The sequence below is a fragment of the Ananas comosus genome, linkage group 17, assembly GCF_001540865.1.
Source record: "Ananas comosus cultivar F153 linkage group 17, ASM154086v1, whole genome shotgun sequence".
NCBI lineage: Eukaryota > Viridiplantae > Streptophyta > Magnoliopsida > Poales > Bromeliaceae > Ananas > Ananas comosus.
In genome coordinates, this window is record NC_033637.1 from 3,533,519 (window position 1) to 3,555,387 (window position 21,869).

At 38.0% G+C, this 21,869-nt stretch overlaps 3 protein-coding genes across 3 annotated transcripts; 2 read left to right on the forward strand and 1 right to left on the reverse strand.

Annotated features, from left to right (window-relative positions):
* Positions 3,629-7,471, forward strand: LOC109723118 (E3 ubiquitin-protein ligase RNF168-like). The gene is made up of 6 exons (XM_020251339.1): positions 3,629-3,782; positions 3,872-3,961; positions 4,052-4,200; positions 4,286-4,335; positions 6,314-6,388; positions 6,500-7,471. The coding sequence occupies exons 3-6, from the start codon at positions 4,075-4,077 to the stop codon at positions 6,909-6,911; spliced, it is 663 nt and encodes a 220-aa protein (XP_020106928.1). The 5' UTR covers positions 3,629-3,782; positions 3,872-3,961; positions 4,052-4,074; the 3' UTR covers positions 6,912-7,471.
* On the forward strand, positions 7,896-12,071 carry LOC109723042 (protein HHL1, chloroplastic). Its single transcript, XM_020251252.1, has 6 exons — positions 7,896-8,285; positions 9,215-9,352; positions 9,746-9,832; positions 9,936-9,983; positions 11,262-11,398; positions 11,695-12,071. Exons 1-6 carry the CDS (start codon positions 7,980-7,982, stop codon positions 11,705-11,707), a joined length of 729 nt encoding a protein of 242 aa, XP_020106841.1. The 5' UTR covers positions 7,896-7,979; the 3' UTR covers positions 11,708-12,071.
* LOC109723041 (cytochrome P450 71A1-like) lies at positions 12,182-15,374 on the reverse strand. The gene is made up of 3 exons (XM_020251251.1): positions 14,751-15,374; positions 14,232-14,616; positions 12,182-13,019 (listed from the first exon to the last, which is right to left on the reverse strand). Exons 1-3 carry the CDS (start codon positions 15,212-15,214, stop codon positions 12,387-12,389), a joined length of 1,482 nt encoding a protein of 493 aa, XP_020106840.1. The 5' UTR covers positions 15,215-15,374; the 3' UTR covers positions 12,182-12,386.

Here is a 21,869-nt window from a genome sequence, read left to right on the forward strand (position 1 = left end):
ACGACCCCCGAAGCCATCCGTACCTGCACCCATAACGCACGTTTCCTCAACCACCTCAAACAATCGTAGCACGTCCCCCTCAAATCACCATAAATACCTCTCAAAAAAATGGGAAGGGAGAGCTTTTTGAATTTCAAAAAAAAAATCTAGTCAAAAAAAAAGAAAAAGATCCACTCGATCCATTGAAAAAAAAAAAGAAAAGGTAAAAAAAAAAAAACATCTCTTTCCCGATCAAAAAAAAAAAAATAAGCTCTCTCTTCTATCTCCTCTCTACCTTCTCTTTGCGCAACAGCAACCGAAAGCCCTAGAGCTCTCACTCCCTCTCCAATGGCGGCCGTTGCGTGCCCCCTCATCTCCGCACTCCGATCCACTCCGACGTGGTGCGCTTCGTCCACGACTAGCTATCCCAGAACCGGCACCCACCACGCCGGGCAGGGCGCCTTCAGCGACATATGCCGCAGCGGGCGTATGTTTTCACCCATCAAGATCCGGCGCCGTCGGCACCGCCTCATCGCTCCTCGCCGACCACGACCCGAAGCGTCGCTCCTCGCCAATCGCCGCACCGAGGCGCACTCCGAGGCCGCCCGCGTCGCTCCTCGTCGACCACAACCCAAGGCGTCACCTTCGAGGCCGCCCGCATTACTCCAAAACCGCCCCGCGCGCTGGCTCACCTTCGACTCCGAGGCCGTCCGCTTCGTCCCGAAGTTATCCGCGACGGCGGTGACTCCAACACCACCCAGAGCTGCTGTCGCAATCGCTCCCAAGCCGCGCACTCCAAAGCCGCCAACGTTGAAGCCGCCCGCTCCGAGGCTGTCCGCCCCGAGGCTACCCAAGTTCCCGTCGGACTTGGCGATGTATCGCTGCTTCCCCCTTCTCTGTCTGCTCCGAGATCGCGACGTCGCCTTCTCCGATCACAAGGAGATCCTGAAGCAAAATTACTGCGTCGTTCCCTCCACTTGTCACCTGTTCGACCAAATGCCTCATCGAGCCTCACCGCCGTCGAGCGCAGGCCGAGCCTCACCACCATCGAGCGAAGGCCGAGCCGCACTGCTGCCAAGCCCGAGGAGGTCCGCTCTGTGTTGAGTGTAAGCCGAGCCGCATTCATGTCAAGCCTGAGGAGGCCCACTCCTCGGCCGAGTCTCATTATCGTCGAGCTCGGCCTCCCTTGTCTACTCCGAATCGCGCCACCGCCGGGCCGCACCGTCGTCGAGCGTAGGCCGAGCCCGGGGAGGTCCGCTCAGCAGTCTAGCTGCGCCGCCGTCGATCTTGTTCCAACGCCCCGAGACATGCTCCGAAGCCGAGCCGCACCGATCGTCAACCCCCCGAACACCGTCGCCATCCACCTGTGCAAGATGGTGCTATTTGAGCATCTACGGTGAACTTGGCGGGACGGCGATATCTATCCGGAGTTGACGCCCGACGACCTCGTCACAACCGTAAAGACTGTGTGGCTCAAGCCACGCCCATCAACCATTCGGCGAAATACTTCAACGGCGAGTCCAATTTGCATAAAGAGAGAGAGAGCGGTGCTCTTCTCTTTAAAAAAAAAATGTGTTATTAAAAGAGAAAGAGCGGTGCTCTCCTCTTCATAAAAATGCAGTATTATCAAGAGAGAGAGCGGTGCTCTCTTCTAAAAAGAGAGAGAGATGTTACTTCTCCAATGATAAAAAAAAAGAGAGAAAGAGCGATGCTTTTCTCTTTGCAAAAAAAATATATTATCAAAAGAGAAAGAGATGAGAGAGCATTGCCATTGTTAGGGAGGCAAGGAAGGGATTTTTTATCCCGCCTTAGTTGTCCCACGACTGTAAAAGAGATAAAAATTTTATTCATCTCTGATTAAAAAAAAAAAAGAAAAAAAAGTGTATTCTCTTAATTCTCCTTCAATGAAGAAATGAAAGAAAATTGGTCGGATTTCCGATTAATATTCTTTTGATTGTTCTTTTAATAGTGTTCGAAAATAATCGAACCCTTTGATTGAATCTTTCGATTTGGTCGAATTAGATCGAATCGAGATTTAATTACATTGGATATTGCATGTGACGAATAATAAAACGCATCATATCTTTGATGAATTTGATTTTGAACCATATATTGATGTATTTTTTATCTGAAACAAGTTCTAAATCTCATACGAAATAAGCCCGTTCTCACCTCAAAACCCAAGCTCAACATAATCCTATATTAGGCCCAAGCCCAAATCCAAAGCCTAAATCCAAACCCAAAATAAACCCAAATCCAAATCCTATATTAAGCCCCAGTCCAAATCCAAAATGAGCCCATATTGAGCCCGAATCCATATCCAAAATGATTTGGCCCATATTGAGCCTGAATCCACATCAAAATGAATTCAGCCCAAGTCTGAACCCAATAACCAATCTACACAACTAAACCAAATCCAACCTAAACCCAACCCAATTAATTCCAATCCAATCAAGCTCATATCAAACCTCTTCTCTAGCATATATAACTAGAGCCAAATTTTGATACAGTCAAACTCGATCAAATTCTAAAAATGTTTGATTAGAATTGATCAAACCATATACCAGGTTTCACCTAATCAAATCAATTGAACTCTAATATATCTACTTAGAGTTCAGATAAATGAAATTAAATTAAACTCTAATACATACACTTAGAGTTTAATCTTGACTAATCCTAACTTATAGAATTAGGATTCAGTTGATATTTTACCTTATGGTAAACCCAAATTCATCTATTGATTAAACTCTAATACATATACTTAGAGTTTAATTCCGGCTAATCCTAACACATATAATTAGGATTTGGTCCGCATCTCGCCACATGGTGGACATAAATTCGCCTTATAGTGAACCCAAATGAAATTAAATTGGACTCTAATATAGTTTAATTTAAGCTATATTTTGACTAATCCTAACATATATAATTAGTTCATGGTGAATCCAAATTCACCTCATGTGAAACCAAATTAGACTCTAATACATACACTTAGAGTTTAATTTAAATCAAATTTTGATTAATCCTAATATATATAATTAGGATTTAGTTAATATTTGACCTTATGGTGAACTTAATTAAGCTTGAACATATAAGCATAGAGCTTAATTATACTAGACTTTAAGATATAAAATTAAAGTCTAATCCAAAATATTTGAGCTAATCCTAACATATACATCTAGGATGAAAGCTTAAATCAAATCCCATTGGACTTTATCACATATATTCAAAGTTCAATTAACTAAATCAAACTCTAATTCATTTAATTAGAGTTTAATTCGAATCAAATCTGATTAAATTCCAATATATATATAGGGAATTTAACCAACCTTTCACCTTAGGGTGAACAATATTATTGAGCCCATAAACATATGAAGCCCAATCAAATCAATCCGACCATATACTCTGATATCTTGGTTCAGAATCAAATTCAATCAATCGCCATACCGAATTATGTTATAAAATTCATCTTTTATTCAATTATAGCATTACAAAGGTCTCTTAATCGAAGGTGCCCTAACATTTTATAGGGGTAATTAACAATAGACGCTTGCGTTTATTGGAAGCCATGAATCCACAATACCTGATTCCCATACATATTCAAATACTAATCTGAATCATGAATAATATCCCACGGTGGAAAATCAAAATAAGATCAACCGTGCGAGGTGCGTCATTCGTGGTGGCAGACAGGGAGCTCTCTTGCTCGCGAGCCTCGTCGTCGAGGACACCCCGGTGCGAGAGTTCTGGCACAAGAGACGCTCCAATCCCCACCTCAAATCCCCTCCGAGCACCAGTTCCAACCGGTCCTCGTCGAATTCCAAATACCCATTTGGTCCCATCCATCCTCCTCGGTGCTCCTTGGATCTCTAATGGGCTCTTTCGGTTCTCGCAGGAAATGAAGATCCCGAAGGCGGTCCACGAATTTGGTCCCCCCCCCCCGTGGTTCTCTCTCTTGATGGTGACGAGCTGAGTGATAAGAAAGGTTCGATCTTGTTCTTGTCTAAATGTAAAAATGTTGAATTGATTCTCGTTGGGTTCTCCAAATTTGGTTTTTGGGTTTCGATTGATTCAGACTCGGGCGATGCGAGAAAAGAAATGGGGACTATTGTTGCTGAGGAGAAGAAGAAGAAGCCGCCATTAGCAGAGGGGGCTTCACCGGAGAAGCTCTCGAGCAACGCGCTCCCGTGTATGGATCGGCTGAGAGAGGAGCTTTCTTGCGCCGTAATAAGCCATTTTTTAGTTTCTCCTTGTCTCGATTTTGGATTGTTTTATTGACCTTGTCCTAGTTTAATTTAGTGTTTGCTAGATTTGTTTGGAGATTTGCTTCGAACCAAGCACTACTCCCTGTGGGCACAGGTAAAAAACCAATTTTTATTGAATTTAGTCCTCCGAATCCATAGCAAATTTTGTATATGAGTACCAGATGTAAAATATGTTAGAAAATTACGTACGGTAAAAACGCAGTGAAAAAAAAATCAAACAAATTTGATTTTGAAAACTCTCGAGATCCAATCTCAAAAACCACGCAATTAGGATCCCTCATGTTCTTTAAGATTAAAGGAAAAAAAAATGATCGAATCTTTACCTTTTTCGCGGATAAATCTTCACCTCAATTTAATAATCGTGGAATCGGGTTCTTTGAAGCCGCACACGTGTCCAGCCTCTATAGGTATCCACACGAGGTTCTTAATTTGATCAATTTCCTCATCGGGGTGCTAGCTCCCTTACAAAGGACGTCTTTTTTGCTAGAAGATGGGAGAGAGAGGAGAAGAGAGATGACAGTTAGGGTTTTCTAAAAACTCCCGTATTATTATATAGAGTAATATAATCATCTTTTTAATAATATAATAACTATTAAAGATAAATACAAATCTAGATTTAAATTTATCCTTTCCTTAATTGGTTAGATCGATCAAATTCTAATTTGATTCGACTTGAACTTTATATTAATTTGATCATATCAAATTAATAATGCAACATTTGCATATAAGTCCTCTTATAATTTACTAACTATTAGTAAGTCATCTCTTGTAACATTTACTCTTTAATATCACTAATTTGTAACAATTACAAATTAGTCAAATTATCAACATATTGGCAATTAGGTTCTCCAGCGATTCAATGCGATCTAGCTATCCGATCAATCACAACCTCTTATGTGTGTGACCCCATAGGTTCTATTCTATCTGGTAATGAGATATATTTTGATTACTATCAACAATATCATTGAAACTCCTTTCAGTGAATCGGAACAATTCCAACTCAGCCCAATAAGAATTATTGATCATCTAGATAATCCTCATGAGTCTCACAATCCACCAGTGACGCCTAGCAGCATGTAGTGGGATTCCAGTAGAATGGAATACTGAACCTCTTGGTACAGTTACCGTGTGATACAGTCCTTCTATTATGAGTCCCGACTAGACGGAGGTTATGGAATAACTCGTCAAACCCCATCGTCTGTCATATGTTAAATTTATTCGACTCGAATTTCTAATATCGGAAACCCTTTTCCGCTATTTATTCTGCCCTGGCCAAGGTCTTCTAAACTCGGTCTCATAAATCACATAAGACTAACACCCCCTATCTACCAAGGGAGATAGATTTCATCTAAGTGCGCACCCTATTCCTACAATGAACCTACTACAGCAAACATGCACCGCAAGGATCTGAATGGCTAGGGACCAAGTGTATGTATAGTAAAACTACAGTAACCTCATTGTAGATAGCCGAGGCACCGCAGGTCAAAGGACCAGTCGCACTACTGCAACATTGAGTAAGTCACTGACGAGTGAGTAGACATCCAAATGACTTCTCGTGTTGGTCACGCTCGGTACCCTTGTTCTCCAACAACCATCTGCATATTCGCTTCAGTGTTCCCACACTGTCGACTCGAGACCCGTATACCAAAAAGGAAAGCGACTTATGCACCAATCTCACCGGATCAATCACCGTCTCCGTGATAATCCATTGATCGGGAGCATTTAGGAATTAACCACCAATGACACATGTCTCAAATCCTCAACTCTTGAGAATATATGTCATCATCTTATTAATTTCTTGGACGACTCATGGACACATACACAACATGAATGGAAATAAGAAACCAAATTAATTCATAATATTTTAAAGTCAATACAAATTTATGTCCTACAAAGAATACATATGTTGGCCTGGTTGGCTTCTAGGGCATACATCTAACAAAATGATAGTAAGATTTGATATAGTCACTGCAACTATTTGCTCAATCACAAAGTTTTCAACTTGTTCTGTTTTAAGCCTGTATTAGAGAAATAAAAACATTCCTTTTTCCTTTTTTTCTTTTTAATAACAGCTTCTGCATGAAGTACTTAAAGTGTGCTGCAGCTAAATGCGGAAAAAGGTGTCCTAAATGTAGGCAACTGATCAGGTACAAAAGAAAAACAAAAAATCTCACCTTAAAGAGTGCTCCTTTGTTAACAATATGAAAGGGTTTTGTAAGAATCGAGGTCAATGTACGCGTTTTATGTGTGTTTTACAGCAATGGGAGATCTTGCACAGTGAACACAGTTCTTTGGAACACAATTCAGCTCCTGTTTCCTGAGGAAGTCGCGGCGAGGAAGAGCTCCACAGACCCAAAAATCACTTCTGATCGAAGCACCAAACCCTATTCCGACAGTTCAGAGCGAAGCAACAGCAACAGCACCAGAAGCAGCAGCATGAGAAGCTACACCCAAGTTTCTGAAACAATGGATCGGGTGGGCAGAAGAAGGGCGGCGCTGAGCCAATCGGAGGATGCCGCGTTGGCTTATCGGCTGCAGAGGGAAGAGTTCATGGTAGCTTTCCGGAGCAGCCGCGAGGAGCAGCGGAGTGCCCTCTACGCTGCTAGCACCAATCTCCGATCTATGGCCTCTAGAGCTATTCATTTGCGGACTAGAAGTCGGCACTCATAATATGCATGTTACCGTTATTCTGCTTTCTGAAACAATCTGGCAGAACATTCAGACTGAAACACTTCATTTGATGGAAGTGTATCGAATTTCGTAGATGTTGATTAGCACTTTTTGGCGGTACTTAGCCCATTATTTGAATTCTACACTGTTCTAACATGTTGTAGGAATCCTCTTTGTTAAAGAATTGGTGTGATCAGATGGAAAAATCGAAATAATATAACAGCGGTACATTTTGCAGATTGATCAGATGGAAAACACGAACCTTAACGCACATTTTATCAGATTGAATTATTATTATTGTTATTATTATTTTGGTGTTGCAGGACATATTAGAAACTACTGCCTGGCCCTGGTCCATTATGGACCACTATCTCTTTTTTTTTTTTTCTAAAGAAAAAAAAAAAGGTGTTTATCGGTTAATGCGCACCTTCGTATTCATGCACTATATAAAATTGAGAAATGCTAGCTATATGTTCTAAAAAGAGGTGTATATCCTACACCACTTTGTCCCAAGATTGGCGATTTTCAAATTCTTTTAATATTTTATAAAAAAAAATAGTTGAAAAGATAAGAGCAAAATATTGATTTTTAGATGGAGAAATATAAAATTTACAATATTTTTAGGATATATATGTAGCATTGCTGTTTCATTATATACAACACTTTTATTATTATTTTTTTATTTCTAAGTACAAATTTAATTTTTTTGTGTATGATCTACCACATTCATATATCTACTGATTAGAAATTACATTAAACTACTCACAATGAGATGATAATTTCATAATAAAATCTGTTTTGGAACCTCAGCAGCCAAACACTTGTTGTTTAAAGGGCGCAAAAAAAATCTGAACATATTTTTTGCAATTATTTCTCCTATGCTCTAAAATAGTCCGAATTGAGCCCCGGTGCATAGACCGCGGTGCATGGAAAAAATTCCGACCGGATAAGAGATTGGAAACAAAGGAGGAAAGGCCCTAGTGAGAGAGAGAGAGAGAGAAAACGAGAGAGAGAGCGAGCTCTTTCGCTCTCTCTTTTTCCTTGGAAAGGGAGTGAGAAGAAGCAGCAATGGAAGTGGTGGGCGTGTCGATACGGGCTCCTCTGATTCGCGTAGCTGCGTCGGATCCGACGAGCGGAGCCCTCGACAATGGCGGTCGCCTCGTCCTCCGCGGCGCCCCTCTCCCCTCGCGCAGGAGCGGGAGCGGAGATGGGGCGTGGGGGAGGAGGAAGCGGCGCGGGGCGATGCCGGTGGTGGAGGCGAAGGGGAAGAAGGGGATGATTCCGCGCCAGCTCCGGCGCCCGCCGCCCCCGCCCCTCCCCAAGATCGAGGACGACGGCAACCCCCGCTTCGTCGTCTTCATCCGCACCGCCAACGTCCGTCTCTCTCTCTCGTTATTACTTGTTCTAGGGTTTCTCTTATCTAGTAATTGAGTTGGAGTGTTCTTCTGTGTTTCACCATAGTGGAATTGGGTCGTCGAGAAGGGATCTGCTTGGGGCCGCTTCCGCTTCTACTTTGTTTTCATTTGATATTATTAACGATGATTTGAGATTCATACAGAGTGATAAGATATCTGGAAGTAACAAAAAAAGTAGGAATCAGATTTTGAGCCTTCGAAGTACAACTTCTAATTTGGTGCTTCGATCTGATTTCGGTACAGAAAGAACTTGGCTAAAATGTATAAACTTTAACTGGTTTTGAGATTGACGACGCCCCATCTATTCACTAATCATTTGATTTAAGCCCGTTGCATTGGTAATTTTGGTTATTTTATCGGAATTAAACATCCGCGAGAGATGTACGTGACCCCCTTTTTGACTAAAATAAATTTTGATCACGTGCATCTCTCGTCGGCGCTTATTTTGATTCTAACAGATTCTCCAAAATTACTAAAGAAAGGAGATAAATTAAATAATTGTTAAATAGAAGAGGTGTAAATCGAACTATTAGTAAGTAGAGAGGGTGTAAATCAAATTTAAAAATAGTTCGGGGGAGGTCATTTTGCAAACAACAGTATACTACTCTACAGTAGGGCCACACGAACCCTAATTAAATAATCTTGCGTTAATTCTTGAAATTGTTTTTTTAGTATTTTCATTTTAAACTATTGATTTTACGCTATGATGCAAAGATGATGGCGCGCTACATTTGATGCCCTGTTCAGTTTTTTTTTTCATTTATGTTTGTTTTTTTCCCCCTTCCTGCTAATCTTGTGTGCAAATAATGAGCTGCCTAAATACTTGAGATGGTTTTCATGTGTATATAGATATATATGAAAAGTTGGATGCTTTTGTGATTTTTGTAGGTTTATCTGTGGTATCCACTTAGTCTTATCACAGGTGGTACAACTGCAAAGATTATGGTTGCAGCTAAAGACAACTTTCTCGGCAAGTATATCTACAAAGATACCATTGCTAGAAATCTAGCTGCTGTAATTTACAAGGTAATGCTATTAATCATTAGCTGAAACACAGCTTCATTGACTAAATCCCTGTTATTTGTTTTCTCAGTTTGCATCAATGAATGATTTTTATCATCCAATTTTATCAGTTTGTCTGTTTAGTGATGATGTCCTTTCTGAAATGTTTCACTTCCTTTTATCTAGAATTTCTTATATCTCCTCGTTACTTTCATTTTCATGTTAGTTGTTAATAAGCGCAGTCAAAAATGGATGTATACATAAATTTTGCAATATAGGAGAAGTTTTATGATGAGAATTTGGGACCTTTTATACTTTGTCATTTCAAACTTGGATATTTGATTAGATAGCTCGATAGTCTGTATTGTTCTGTCAACAGGCTTCAAGAGCAACTAACATTTGAATATGTAAAAATAGGATGAGAAGGAAATACAGAAGACAGCATTTAAGCAATATCGTGTCCTGCGGTCTGCTACTGAATTTAGATATGGCTACAAACTTGTTGTAAGTTTCCTATCCTACTTTAATGGAACTCATGCTGTTTCTCTGCATAAAAGTTTCTTAGATAGCCAGAATAATGAACTTATGCCGACAATTGTGTATGCAGGAAAACGGAAACGTGCGAGCTGCACTGTCTACAAATGATGTCATTGAAGTAAGTCTCAATCTTGAAAGTGCTACCTACTTTTTATCTCAATTTTCTGTTTAGCTATAGTGTATTGATACTGCGCTTTTTCATTAGCATCTTCATCATCCCTGTACAAATCATTTTCCCTTCAACTATGGTGTATGATTTGATCATAATTCACGGAAAAGGATCCATTGATGATTGACGGTTTGAGAGAGTATATTTGCTTTTACATAAGACCTACTACTTTTGCCAGAGATGAATCTCAATGAGTTTCTAGTATCCCTGTTTGGTCCATTTATCTACGGCATATCATATAGTATTTATTGCTATAACCTGAAAACTGCTCTTCATTCAACATACGTTGTTGGAATATGCATTTATGTGCTTCCATAACGTACTTGTACTGCCTTTCTGTTTTAACATCTGTGCAATTCCCTGAAATTTAGTGCGTAGTTTTGTTCTGCTCTTAGAGGAATTGACTTGCGTGAACAATCATCTCTGCTTTTCGTCAAGGCTAGCTGAGCTGTGATTATTTGTCTATGGCTTATCGTATGAATTGACGTCACATGGTTCAGAGGGGTTGGTAAGTAGGTCGGCTTTGCTTCCCAGGTTATTTTGGAGTATAAACTTAGCACATGGTGTGCAATTGAATGATTATGAAGAACGAAGAGAAGTCGATGCATGAAAATTTCAAGTAAAATACTATAGACAAATAGATGCATTTGTGTTCATGCATATACATACTTGTCTGTATTTGATGGTAATTTATTTGTTTATATAGATTTTGTTAAACTGAAATATATTCACTGAACCCTACTGAATAGGCTAGAACTTTTGTCTTTTTGAACTAACGACCAGATCTTTTTGACATGAACTTTTGCATAGGAAACTTTCCTTTCAATGCAACTATTATGGTGAAGTTACCTTTTCTCAGGTTTACGAAATCAGTAATTTAGGTTTGCCTTCTTGACATGAAATTTGGCTTGGGGAATTTACCTTTCAGTTCAACTATTAGAGTGAACTTACCTTCTTTCTGTCATATCTGTAGCATTTAGCTGTCGAAAAATAGTATTTAGTTTGCCTTGTGCTTTGTATATTTATCTTCTCTGTTTTAGAACCACCGTTGAATGCGACTGTTCATGACCTTATCAATTAATTACAGCTTTCTTGGTACATCAATTATGTCTCGGGTTAAGTTCTACATTTCTAGCTTGGTATTGGCTACCCAGTTCTTTTTACATTTCACTAATATGCGAAGCTTTTTCCTTTTTTTTTTCCCCACGGGTTTTTTTTTTTTTTCAGCTTCCGACACAAGAGGAACTTAAGACTGTTCTAGACAAAGTTAAGGACTTCTTCGGCGAAGCTGCGAGTGGTGCAAAAGAATCATTTGGAAAGCTTACTGCCTTAGGTTCCACTGAGGAATCCAAAGAAGAATCAGAGTGAGTTCGAAAATGATGTTTGCATCATGAGACTCTAAACTAGCGAAGTTGGTACTTTGTAGATACTTCATCATTCTTTCAGAATAACCATTAACTTTTTATTATGCTGAAAGTTGAAATTGCAGTAATGCTGCTCTTCTATCTGAAATAAGCATCGCAAATAGAGCTTGTATAAGTTGACTTCTTTCGTTTGACCTTTTATTCGAAAATTCTCTCCAATAGCTTGGAAATTTTAGGCTCTTTTTGGGGGGGAGGCGAAAAGCAGCTAATATTTTGCATGTTTTGTTATGTAATAGGGTGAAAAGCTGATTACATGGCCTTCTCTTCATTTGGATGGGAAATGGGTTCAAAGCTAGTAGCTGGAGTAGCTCTTTGTACTTTCCATTGTTGTACGTATACGGTTTTCCCTACCAAAAGAAATTGATTTTTCTTTCATGTTCCTTGACCCATCTAATCGTGTAGTTGGATTATTTGTATATTTGTTTTCTGCATTGGAACTTCCTAAGTTTGCTACTGGAAATCAGAATATGCTGTTCTGCTACAGTGAGATCTGAAGAGTCTATAGTTGTTAAGGTGCGACAGAAATAAAACATCTTGTTCTTAAAACTAGTCTCAGGAATATCTGTAGAGGAAGTGAGTGTTATGTCCAATTTTTCATATTATTTATCTTGAATTGTTTTACCTCTTACTTTGGTTACTTTCTTATTTCTTATTAGAGTAATAGTTGATTTCTGAGGTGGTTATATGAATTTAAGTTTGATAAACTATAGATAGGGAGTGCTATTGAGGGAACTAATAACATAAGCTCCTAATTACTCTCGAGTTCATGATTCTCTGTGGTTATCGAAACAGAAACTATTAACTATACATGCCTTTTTACTTCTAAATGTTGCTTCTCCAGAGTCTACCCTGTTCGGGCCCTTACTGCTCTGTTGGCAGGTATTATTTTACTTGTTATTCACCTGCATCTTGCTCTCTCAACCAACATTCAATTTGTTTCTTTGAATTCATAGCCTTCATGGGTTTTTGCGATGAGAATCAAAGGCTCCTTCTTCCTGGTCGCGAGTCCGAAAATCTCAGTCATGTCGACATCATCCGCACCGACCCCCGGCGGTAACTCCCAATCAAAATGATACAGAAGACTGGATAGCGCATTCTCTATCGTCGCCAAAGCAAACGAATAGCCAGGGCACCCTCTCCTCCCTCCTCCGAAGGGCAGCAACTCGAAATCTTGCCCCTTCAAGTCGATATCGGTGTTTCTGAACCGCTCGGGGCTAAAATCCAAAGGATTCTCCCATACCTGAGGGTCGCGCCCTATCGCGTAAGTGTTAATGAATACTCTTGTTTTGGCGGGAATGTCGTAGCCGCCGAGGGTGCATTTCTCGACGGATTCTCGAGGGACGAGGAGAGGGACCGGAGGGTGCAGTCGGAAGGTCTCCTTTACGACGGCGCGCATGTAGTTAAGTTGTTGGAGATCACCCTCCTCTACCCTCCCTTTGTTACCTACAATCCTCCTAACCTCTTCTTGAGCCTTTCTCATTGTGTTTGGGTGCTTAGCAAGCTCCGTCATGACCCACTCGAGAGTTGCGAAGGAAGTGTCTGTTCCAGCAACAAACATATCCTGTTGTGCAAAGCTCGGAACAGTTTCAGACATTCAAGATGACAAATTACACCGGAAATGTAAATAAATTAATGATTTAAACTGAAACCAAGTTAGTTTGACATGAACGAGCGAGCGAATTTAAGTTTAGCAATGGGAGGTGATTACAAAGTCAAATGGCGTTTAATAGTTCATTGACAAATAATAGCTAATTAAAGCGTTTGCAAAGGAAATATGAAACTTTTTTACTAAACGTTAAAAGCAGAGACAAATAAGAGTCGAGTGAGGGCGTGGATTAGATTCCTCGTGAGTTCAATTTAACCATCTTAAATTTTTAGATATACTTGAAATAATTGTAAAGTGGAAGAAGATAATATGCAAGTATAACTAAGATAGACACAAAAATACAAAACGATCTTTTTGTAATTTAGTCAAAAGAAAAATCGCCTTCACGACACTACTATGCCTATGCATCTTATCTTTCCCATCCAATCTTGTACTCAATTTCAAACTAGCTGATCCAAACCTCTATCAAGAGAGAGAGAGGAAAAAAAAAAAAAAAAAAATCAGATGGAAACATCGGCCGATCGATCGGTACCAACTCAAGAGCTGTACGCTTTTTATGGACGCGTGTCATTCGATGAGACTATGAGAGCACTCGATCAAAGGACAAAAATTTGCTGGGCACCGACGGTGCGGATGGGCGCCACATGGCCCATCCGACGGTTGCCCTTCTCTCTTTTCCTACTATTTTTTCTCTCTCTAAAAACAGGGTATTATTATTTTTTTCCCTTTCATAGGTGCCGTCGGATGGGCCACGTGGCATCCATCCGCATCGTCCCCAAACCGTCCCCAAACTAAATAGTTTGGGAGGATGGGGACGAGCAAATTTTTGTCTATCGATCAAACGCCTAACGCGCATGATCAGGTTACGTAACTACGAAACTACACCACCTAAGCAAAAAAAAAACAAAAAAAAAAAAAACTGCTTACGTGGCCCAACAGAAACTTAGCCGACGCATTATTCAGTACTGACGTTCGGGCAATTATAACCTGGCGATCGGTTAAGTTCGCTGTCGGGATAGGCTTACCCGAGCCGGTCAGTTAACGTCGGACAGGAAAATGGTAAAATTTTACGGAATTTATCTTTTAATAACTACAACTAATACCTAATCATTTGCAAATGATATAAATAATAATAATAATTAGTAATAGTAAAAAGGAAAAACAAACCAGGACGAGGGCCTTGAGGTTGTCGTCGGTGATGGGCACCTCCAATTCCGGCGAGCGCTGCACCCGCAGTAGCACGTCCACAAAATCCTCTTGCGAATATCCGTCCCTCGCTGCTCCTCCTCCTTCTCCTTTGTGGTCGGCGATGATCTCGTCGCAGACGGCCCGCAGGCCGGCGAGGCAGCGGTTCATCCGCCGCCTTAGCCCCGTTGCCGTGCTGATCGCCCACTCAATCTCCGGGAAGAAGTCCCCCACCGTGAACCCCGCGAACAGCGCCTGCGCCTCTGTCAGCACCTCCACCAGCCGCTCCCCTCCCCCTCCCCCTCCCCCGCCGAAGCGCCGCCCGAAGGCCACGCGGCACAGCACGTCGTTCGCCAGCCCGAACAATCTTCTCCAAAAAAATAAAAGTAAAAGAAAATATTTATCAATTTAAACTTTCTAGATTAACCATAAAAGCTTCCGTTGCTATTCATTTAGGAATAGCGAAATTATTAAAAATATCGTTCTCTATCCGCTTAAGACCTGGCGCTCATGTCGATCGGGGCTCCCCGGGGGGAGAGGAGCTCGGAGACGACGATGCGGCGGGCCTGGCGGTGGTAGGGGCCGGCGGGGGCGAAGGTGACGTCGGAGCGGCCGAAGGAGAGGACGCGGGCGGAGAGGAGGTCGGGGCGGGAGGCGAGCGCGGCGTCGGCGGCGGTGAGCGCGGCTCGGGCGAGGGCCGGCGAGGAGACGACGGCGGCGGGGACGCGGCCGAGGCGGAGGTAGAGTAAGGGGGCGCCGAGGCGCGCGGAGAGCGCCGCGAGCGAGTGGTGCGGCATGGCCGAGAGCAGGTGGAGGTGGCCGATGACGGGCAGCGACGGCGGCGACGGGGGGAGGCGGCGGCGCCTGCCATCGCTGCGGCGAGAGGGTATGATGTAGAGGGAGGAGAAGAGCGCAACGACGACGAGGAGGAGGGAGAGGAAGGTGAGGGGATCGCTTATCTCCATGATTTTGATTTTGATTTTGATTTTGATCTTGGGTGCGTGTAATTTTGCGCACTATTGTTCGATCGATCGGGGCAAAATATATATATATATATAAAAAAAGTGACTACGCAACTGCAGCAGCGCCGCGAAAGCGTTGATTAACTGGGAAGTGCGAGCACTGTTTGATGTGTACGTCTTTCGGAAATGAATAATCCCATAGATTTTTTTTTCCTCTTTTTGGTTTGGGTCTTTTTAGGAAAAACTTTACAAAATTTTTCTTTGATTTCTTACATTTTCATTTTATTACTTTATAATATTTTAAAATGTATCGAGTTAGTACCTTGTGATTTCTTACTTTATTATTTTAGTATCCTGTGATTTAAAGTGTATCAAGTTAGTAATCTGTGATTTTATTTTTGTATCAAGTTAGTACCTTGTGATTTTATTTTTGTATCAAATTAGTATCTTGTGATTTTATTTTTGTATTAAATTAGTACCCTGTGATTTTTAAACCATAGGGTACTAAAGTGATAAACGGCAAAACCACATGTATTAAAATGATAAAGTACAAAACCACAGGGTACTAACTTGATACATTTTAAACCACAGGATATTAAAGTAAAAAAAAGTGAAACCACAATAAGGGTATTTGAAGTTTTCCCTTTTTTTTAAAAGCGCGACCGGATGTTTATTAAAATTAAACTCATATAGAAATATAAAATAACCATATTTTCAACTTAACAATTTCGAATGTCAATCATTAAGTTCTTATCTAATTATGCTAAGAGGGTCGATTTTTCCTACAGATTTTTTGAAATGTTATTTGGATAAGACTATATAAAACTTATCAAAATTATATACTATTTTGATTTTACTAGCAAACTTTTTAAAATAAAAATTTTTGTATCTAATCTTTTAATTTATTTGATTTAAATAAAGTGATGAATATTCGAATACAGAATTGAAGCCAATTACGTATTTATTTTAATAAATTTATAGTTACGTAATTATATAAAATAGCTAACTAATTTATAGCTAACTAAATTATATACAAAGCTCTTTTTGATATTATTCAAAAAAAACATCTTAATTATGACAACAAACAAAAATAATATCAGAATTAGTTTTCACAATATTAATACTATCTTATGAATCCTCAATTTGTGACACATGGCAGCGAGCAGGGGCGGGAGCGCCAGCAGGAGCGGGATGAGGGGAGTGGCTTGGGGTGTTGGTGTGGGGCCCACCTGAGTGGAAATTGGGGGTCTAATTTTTTTTTAAAAAAATTTATTTTAATTTTTCTGACTCTGCTGATTTAAATTTGAAGAATTGAACTTTCATTTTTAATCTAATATATTTTATTATTTCATTATAAAATTTTAAATTTTATGCACTATATATATATATATATATATTATTCCTCCATCCATAGACACGTGACAGAGACGGCGGAGGCGCAAGGGAGCAGGGGTGAGGGGCGAGGCATGGGCGTAAGGCGCGAGAGGGCGCGGGAGTGCGCATATAGAAAAAAAATTATAATTTTTAAAATTTCAATCTACTTTGTTATTTTTTATTATAGAATTTAAAATATATAAATAATTATTAAATAATTTAAATTATTGGTATTAAATATAAATGTTAATTTCATAATATTTTTCTCAGTTTGTGACACATGGCAGCGAGCAGGGGCGAGAGCGCCAGCAGGAGCGGGAGGAGGGGGAGTGGCTTGGGGTGTGGGTGTGCGGCCACCTGAGTGCAAATTGGGGCCTAATTTTTTTAAAAAAATTATTTATTTTTATTTTTCTCTCTCTGCTGATTTAAATTTGAAGAATCGACCTTTCATTTTTAGTCTAATCTATTTTATCATTTCATTATAAAAATTTAAATTATATGTACTAAATATCTATCTATATATTATAGATATATTATTCCTCCATCCTTGGACATGTGGCAGAGAGGGTGGAGGCGCGGGCGTGAGGCGCGAGAGGGCACTGGCGCGCGCATATAGAAAAAACATTATAATTTTTTAAAATTTCAATCTTCTTTGTTATTTTTTATTATAAAATTTAAAATATATAAATAATTGTTAAATAGTTTAGACTATTGGTATTGAATATAAATGTTAATTTTTATAATATTGAGAATTCTAATATAAATTGTATATTTAAAAATTAAAAAAAAAATTGATGGAATTTAAGTTAATTTTATACTTTACAAAAGTTAGTTGTGAAATCATATAAAATACATTAACTTAGTACGCACTAGATGCAAGAAAAAACTTTTCTTTTTATTTCACTAACTAATGAGAAATTCCTCCATCCTTAGACATGTGGCAGAGAGGGTGGAGGCGCGGGCGCGAGGCGCGAGAGGGCGCTGGCACGAGCATATAGAAAAAAAATTATAATTTTTTAAAATTTCAATCTACTTTGTTATTTTTTATTATAAAATTTAAAATATATAAATAATTGTTAAATAGTTTAGACTATTGGTATTAAATGTAAATGTTAATTTTATAATATTGAGAATTCTAATATAAATTGTATATTTAAAAATTTAAAAACAAAGATTGATGAAATTTAAGTTAATTTTATACTTTACGNATTTTTTATTATAAAATTTAAAATATATAAATAATTGTTAAATAGTTTAGACTATTGGTATTAAATGTAAATGTTAATTTTATAATATTGAGAATTCTAATATAAATTGTATATTTAAAAATTTAAAAACAAAGATTGATGAAATTTAAGTTAATTTTATACTTTACGAAAGTTAGTTGTGAAATCATATAAAATATATTAACTTAGTACGCACTAGATGCAAGAAAAGACTTTTCTTTTTATTTCACTAACTAATGGAAAACTATCATGCCTATTAAAAATTTTGAATGTGCTCATTGTACAATTAATTTTTTAGACACGTGGCTATGTTTGAAATAATTATTATTGGGTAATTTTTTTTGTACCTCTCAAAATATTAGCAATATCATAGATAACCTTACAAAATTAGTAACATCAAAGCAAACAAAACAGAACAAAATGAGAAAATATTTAATAAAGTTGAAGAATTATTTCAAAATAGTTTATTATTGAGAGAACTCCTTATATTTTTTATATTAGAAAAGATAGTTATATTTATTTAAAATTATTTTATAATTTATCCGTAATATTTTATAATTATTTTAAAATTAATTTTTATAATTTAATTTTAAAGATTGAATTTTAAAGTAACAATCCTCAACATCGCGAGGTCCCTGAACGAGTATTAATTAACTCTCTTGCACAACATGTACGCGTTGCATACCTAAAATTTTTTTACCCACAAAAGTAAACCAAAAAAATGACCATCCAATTGGCTTTGACTTCCTGACACATTATTAAATAGCACAAGGTGCGTTGGGGTAACTAAAAAATAATACAAATAAAATTTATAAAAAGGGATTAATTAAATCATGGCGTAATTTATTCAGTGTGGTTTGTAACATCAAAAAAGTTTGTATATACATAATACATATGAAAATACTGACGTTTAGACAACTATTTTTCAAACATCAAATAAATTTTATTTTCCGTACTTGGATTGTTTAAGACACCTGCTGTAAACAAAAATTTTTACTTATTTTCCTCCTGCATAATAATGTGAAAATAATTGTGGCCAGAGTATTGGTGTTGTTGTCACATTATTACAATGATTGTAAGTGATGATGTGATAATAATTATAATTACATCTAATTAAACAATCATCTAATTAAAATTATAATAAATGAAAATAAAAATGCTTTTCTTATAAAGAATTTCACAGTATTGGACAAATTATATATATAATTGAATGATTCGATTTATATTAGTCAAGCTTACTTTTTCGTGATTAATAATTTTTTATTAATTAAATACCATCGTATATAATATTTTGTAAAGTGTTATAAAATTTAATTACAATTAAGTATAGTATTACTCAAATGAAAATATAAGTATTAAAATATATAGCATCCATTTTATCGTTTGAAAACCATTGATGCAATTTGACCATATATTAAACTTAGGCGAGGGTTGTAATCATACAATTAATTTGACAATCTAATTAAAGACCGAATTTTATACACTAATTTTATCAATTTTTAATTTAATTTAATTTTATTTTAATGTAATGTTAAATTCAAAAGAAATTGGCTCAACTCCTAAGATTCCAACCCCTTTGGATGATTATAAACTTAGCATTAAATCTTGTTTAGGTACGTAGCTTGCAGGGACATGGATCTTTTTCACAAACCCTTATTGGATACTAAAGCAACTCAAAATATACACAATTAGCAACATGATCATATATATAGGACCTCAAACTACTACGTACTTCTCAACCTCTTGCATTCATTATAAGTAGCAACATGATCATAAAGCAAAAGTTCCCGTTCTGTTTCGTGATATAGAGGAGCTTCAAATTGAAACTTAGCTGCAGGAAAGCGCTCTCCGCATCTTCGTCTTCGCGGGGATGTCGTAGCCGTGGAGGACGCACGGCTCGACGGACTCGCGGGGGAGGAGGAGGGTGCAGCCGGAAGGCCTCCTTTATCGCAGCGCGAATGTAGTGCAGCTGCCAGATGTCGCTCTCCTCCACCTCGCCTTTGTCGCCGGCAATTCTTGTAACCTCTTCTTGAGCTTTCCTCATAATGTGGGGGTGCCGATTGAGCAAGCTCAGTCATGACCCACTCCAGAGTTGTAGAGGTGGAATCAATGCCCGCAACAAGCATGTCCTATTCGTCCAATGCAGTTATAGTTTTCAAATGATATTGTTAATTTGAACGCGGAGGTAATATATTTTTAAAATGGAAAAATTTTAAATACCACTTTTATAATTTCACACTTTCTCACTTTATTATCCTGTAGTTTAAAATGTATCAATTTAGTATTTTGTAGTTTCATTTTTATCTTTTTATTATCAATTTTACTAATTTTTTTCGTTAAATCAGTGACAAAGTTAAAACTAAAAGATACTAAAGTGAATATTCAATAAATATAGATAGAATATCTGAAGTTTTTTATATATATAATTTAATAAAATATTAATGGAGGAACTGACGAAAAGATAAAAATAAAATCACATGACACTAATTTAATACACTTTAAATCATAAAATACTAAAATAAAAAAATATAAAACTAAATGGGTGGTATCTAATTAAAGCTTATCCTTTTAAAATAAGTTACTTCTTTATACATAGTAATTTTAGATGATAAAGTATTCTAATGCATCATATTTGATCTTAATTTTCAAGCTGTTTGATTTACAGTATGCTTTTTAAGATGTCAGAAAATGAGACGCCGGATTAGCTATGAAATCCCACGCTGTGCTGTCACACGAATCTGACGCGACGTCGACCAAAGTTAAAAATTTTAGTAAAATCTTATAATCTCTTCAAATGTTTGAATTCAAAAATCCACCTCCTCTCTTGGTATTTTTGTGGTCGTAGTTAGTAGCCTACCCTAGCTTGTCTTGTGATAGATAACAAATTATTTTAAAAAAAATTAAAAAGATAAAATGTATTTTCAAATTTTTATTTTTTATCATCGAGCAGGTGGAGGTGGCCGATGACGGCCGGGAGGGACGGCGGAGACCGAGGGAGGCGGCAACGACTACTACGACTATGATTGCTATAGGTTAAGATGCAGAGCAACGACAAGATCATGATGACAATGAGGAAGGAGAGGACGATGTACTCCATTATCGTTCTCCTCACAGGCAACTGCAGGGAAGAACTATTGTGATTGAGAAAAACATTTATAAAAAGATCAGCGTTTGCATGGGAAAACAATCACAAACTAACCGACTGTTTATAGATCAAGTGGCAAAAGGCTTAGTGATTGATATCTGAGATTCCAAGTTCGAATCCTAGTTAATTCATATTTTTAGTTAAATTTATTTTTAAATAAAATAAACGAAATGAATAACATGCTACCTATCTCTCTACAATAAAAAAAAAAAANAATTAACGGCTACAATCGACCAACGTTCAAATTGCCACATCTTTATAAGTTTAGTACATTTTAAAACTATCTTTTAAGAAATATGATATATTTTATTCTAGTTATATAAACTAGATTTAAAAATTACAGTATAGTAGTGTAAAACACTCTAAAAATAAAAGTCGGCAACTAAAACTCGGGGAAGCTAGTGATCCGTTTACTATAACTTTTTAGCGTTTTAAATAAAAGATCCAAGAAGTTTATGAGATCTAGTTGAGATTGCCTCGGCTAGCAGCTAAGCTTTCAGGCTTATAGCTTTTGTTGAACCTTCGTGCCTCCGGAGGCACGAAGGTATTCATATGATCGGCGTGAGATATATACATATATATGTGTATATTTTTAATAGTCATTTTAAAATTTATAGCTTGGACTTCCCCCTTTCTAGCTTCGTCCACAACGGACTCCTTTTCGTCGCCTCTATAGGTCGCCGCCGTTAGGCTATGGACGTCTTCGTAATTTGTGCGTTATTTTCCCCTTAATTTCGTGAAGGATAAGGTTAAGGCTATAGTTTGTTTAGTTTTCGAGTAGAGTTAAAGTAGTTTTTTAACCAAGATGGTGGCTAGGCTCTACTTTAGTTGCGTAAGCTTAGCTTAGCTTAGCCTCTCGTTCGTCTTCCTCTACCTTTGCCCTGCGAGTGGAGCTAAGCTTCTCAGCCAGCGG